At 39.4% G+C, this 2,182-nt stretch overlaps 1 protein-coding gene across 1 annotated transcript in view; it reads right to left on the reverse strand.

The window, feature by feature from the left end:
• The window catches only part of NUP107 (nucleoporin 107), a 51,391-nt gene that overhangs the window by 44,347 nt on the left and 4,862 nt on the right, over nt 1-2,182 (reverse strand). Inside the window, exon 4 of the mRNA XM_045288899.1 lies at nt 967-1,070. Within this exon, the coding sequence (XP_045144834.1) occupies nt 967-1,070 (104 nt within the window). The remainder of the gene's footprint in view (nt 1-966; nt 1,071-2,182) is intronic.

Genomic DNA, 2,182 nt, shown 5'->3' on the forward strand with positions numbered 1-2,182 from the left:
AGTTACAGGTCTGTTTGTTGACCTTTAGGAATATTTTCCAGTCGAGTCTGATGCCACGCCCTGACCCCAAAGTCTATTTTTGGTATTCCCCAGGGACTTCATTGCTCTGCTCCCCTTGCTGTTCTGTTGCACGCCCTTAGTGTTTCCCCTCGATGTGGTGAGATCAGATTGGGCACAATTCCTGCATTGTGTCTCCAGTGTTGTCCCCCTTAGTGCTATGGGTCAGTGAGGGATGCTGTGTCTCCAGGTGGGGCTGCCTTATGGTCCTCTCTGTGCACTGGCTGCTCGGAGCAGGAACATCGTCCTCAGGGCTTGGTGGGCCAGGATGTGCTCCGCATTCTCTCCCTCCCCCTTCGTTTGCTCCGTGTGCTCTGATCAGACGCGCCCCTCTCCCTGAGCTGTAGCTTCAGTGCTGTCCTCTGAAGAGAATTCTTCTGAGGGGAAGGGGAGCTGTCCACATAATTGGGATTGGCGCCAGCCCCAATGTTACTAGTGTTAAATCCAGTGTTGTAATAAAAAATTACTATCTACTTCTCACTTTTCAGTACAACTTTAATTTCTCTTCCAATAATTCACTAGGTGACTCTTAAGTAAGAAAATAGTTTTCCTTATTTAATGAATGTTCTGATTTTTATAATAGGACAATTCAGAGACCACTAGTTGAGACAATATTAAATGCAAAAATAATGCTGGCTATTATTATTTTAGTCATTCTTGAAGTATCAGTTTTCAAGTTTCTTCTTCTCCAAGCTTATTTTTTATAAAGCAGTAGAATCCTTTTGTTTCAAGGGATTTTGCACAAATGGACCTTCAAGGCGCACTTTGACTCACCTCTCTTTCTCACCTCTCACTCCTGCCATTGAAATCCTAAGACAAGTCTCAAATAAGCATGGAAATTCACAGGTTAAGGCTGTGCAAAAAAATTTAAATGTGCTTCCATTTGGCCAACGATAGAAAGCAGCTTACCTGACTACAACAAATATTTTCATACTCTTCTACAAGATCAAAAATTGTGGTTGATGTGTGCTTCAGCGACGATTGCAGGAAATCAGAAAACATACTCATGGATGCTAGAACACATTAAGAAGAAAAGGAACGAAGAAATGTTAAGTCACATACTTCTAGGTTTAACTGTTCATTTGATATCTTAAAAATCCCACAAATCTACCAGTTACTAATCTTTACATTTCCATAACAAAAAAAGTGGGGACAAACTTTATTACATCTGAGTTAGCTACATCTTAAGTCTATCAAAACAAAGTAGTTGAGAAAATAAAACAGAACTTTTACCTATAATGCATCCATGTAAATAGTGTATACGGAGTACATGCATAGTAAACTGATCTGTGAGAGGATACATTTTGCAGAAATCATGTAACATGTTATTTAAAAGAACATGCTCATTGTATGTTTATTTAAGATCTCACCAATTGGTCAAATTAAAAAAAGAATTCTTGCACTTTGTACATTAATTACAGAAACTTCCATGAATAGTCACTTAAAATGTGAGCGCATAGTACTGGCAGACAGGACAAAGCAGCAGAGGTTATCACAGTGATTAGGGCTCTGGAGGCCATGGGCTCAGTTTTAAATCCCGGTGCCATCACTTCTTAGCCAGATGATAAAAAGCAAGTTACTTAACCTCCCTGAGTAGCAGTTTCCTTCCCTCTATGATTGCTGTCACTATTTTAAATAGTAGAAGGAGCTCTGGTGGTGCAATGGTTAAGCACTTGAGTGCTAACTGAAAGGTCAGCAGTTTGAACTCCATAAAGATGACAGTCCTGGGAATCCCATGGGGGCAGGTATTCTGTGTCCCCTATGGTCACTCTGAATCAAAACGCAGTTGAGGGCAGTGGGTTTGGTTTCTGATTGTTAAGAATCACCCAAGTCAATTTTTGTAAAGTGGTTGGCACAGTGATTAGCATTAATTTGTATTAGCTTATGATGAGGTTAAAATAAATAAAACAATGTGTAAATACATAGACACAAAAGGCAAATGCTCATTGTCAAAAAAAGAAAGGTGAAAAGAGATTCAAAACTAGCAAGATCACAATAATATTTTTAAAAATAGCACTATAAGCAAATGTGAAGAAAGTTGATGGTGCCCGGCTATTAAAAGATATAGTCTGGAGTCTTAAAGGCTTAAAGATAAACAAGCAGCCATGTAGCTCAGAAGCAACAA

Source organism: Echinops telfairi, unplaced genomic scaffold (genome assembly GCF_000313985.2).
Source record: "Echinops telfairi isolate 266 unplaced genomic scaffold, ASM31398v2 ScPeMD7_2;HRSCAF=8, whole genome shotgun sequence".
Taxonomy (NCBI): Eukaryota; Metazoa; Chordata; class Mammalia; order Afrosoricida; family Tenrecidae; genus Echinops; species Echinops telfairi.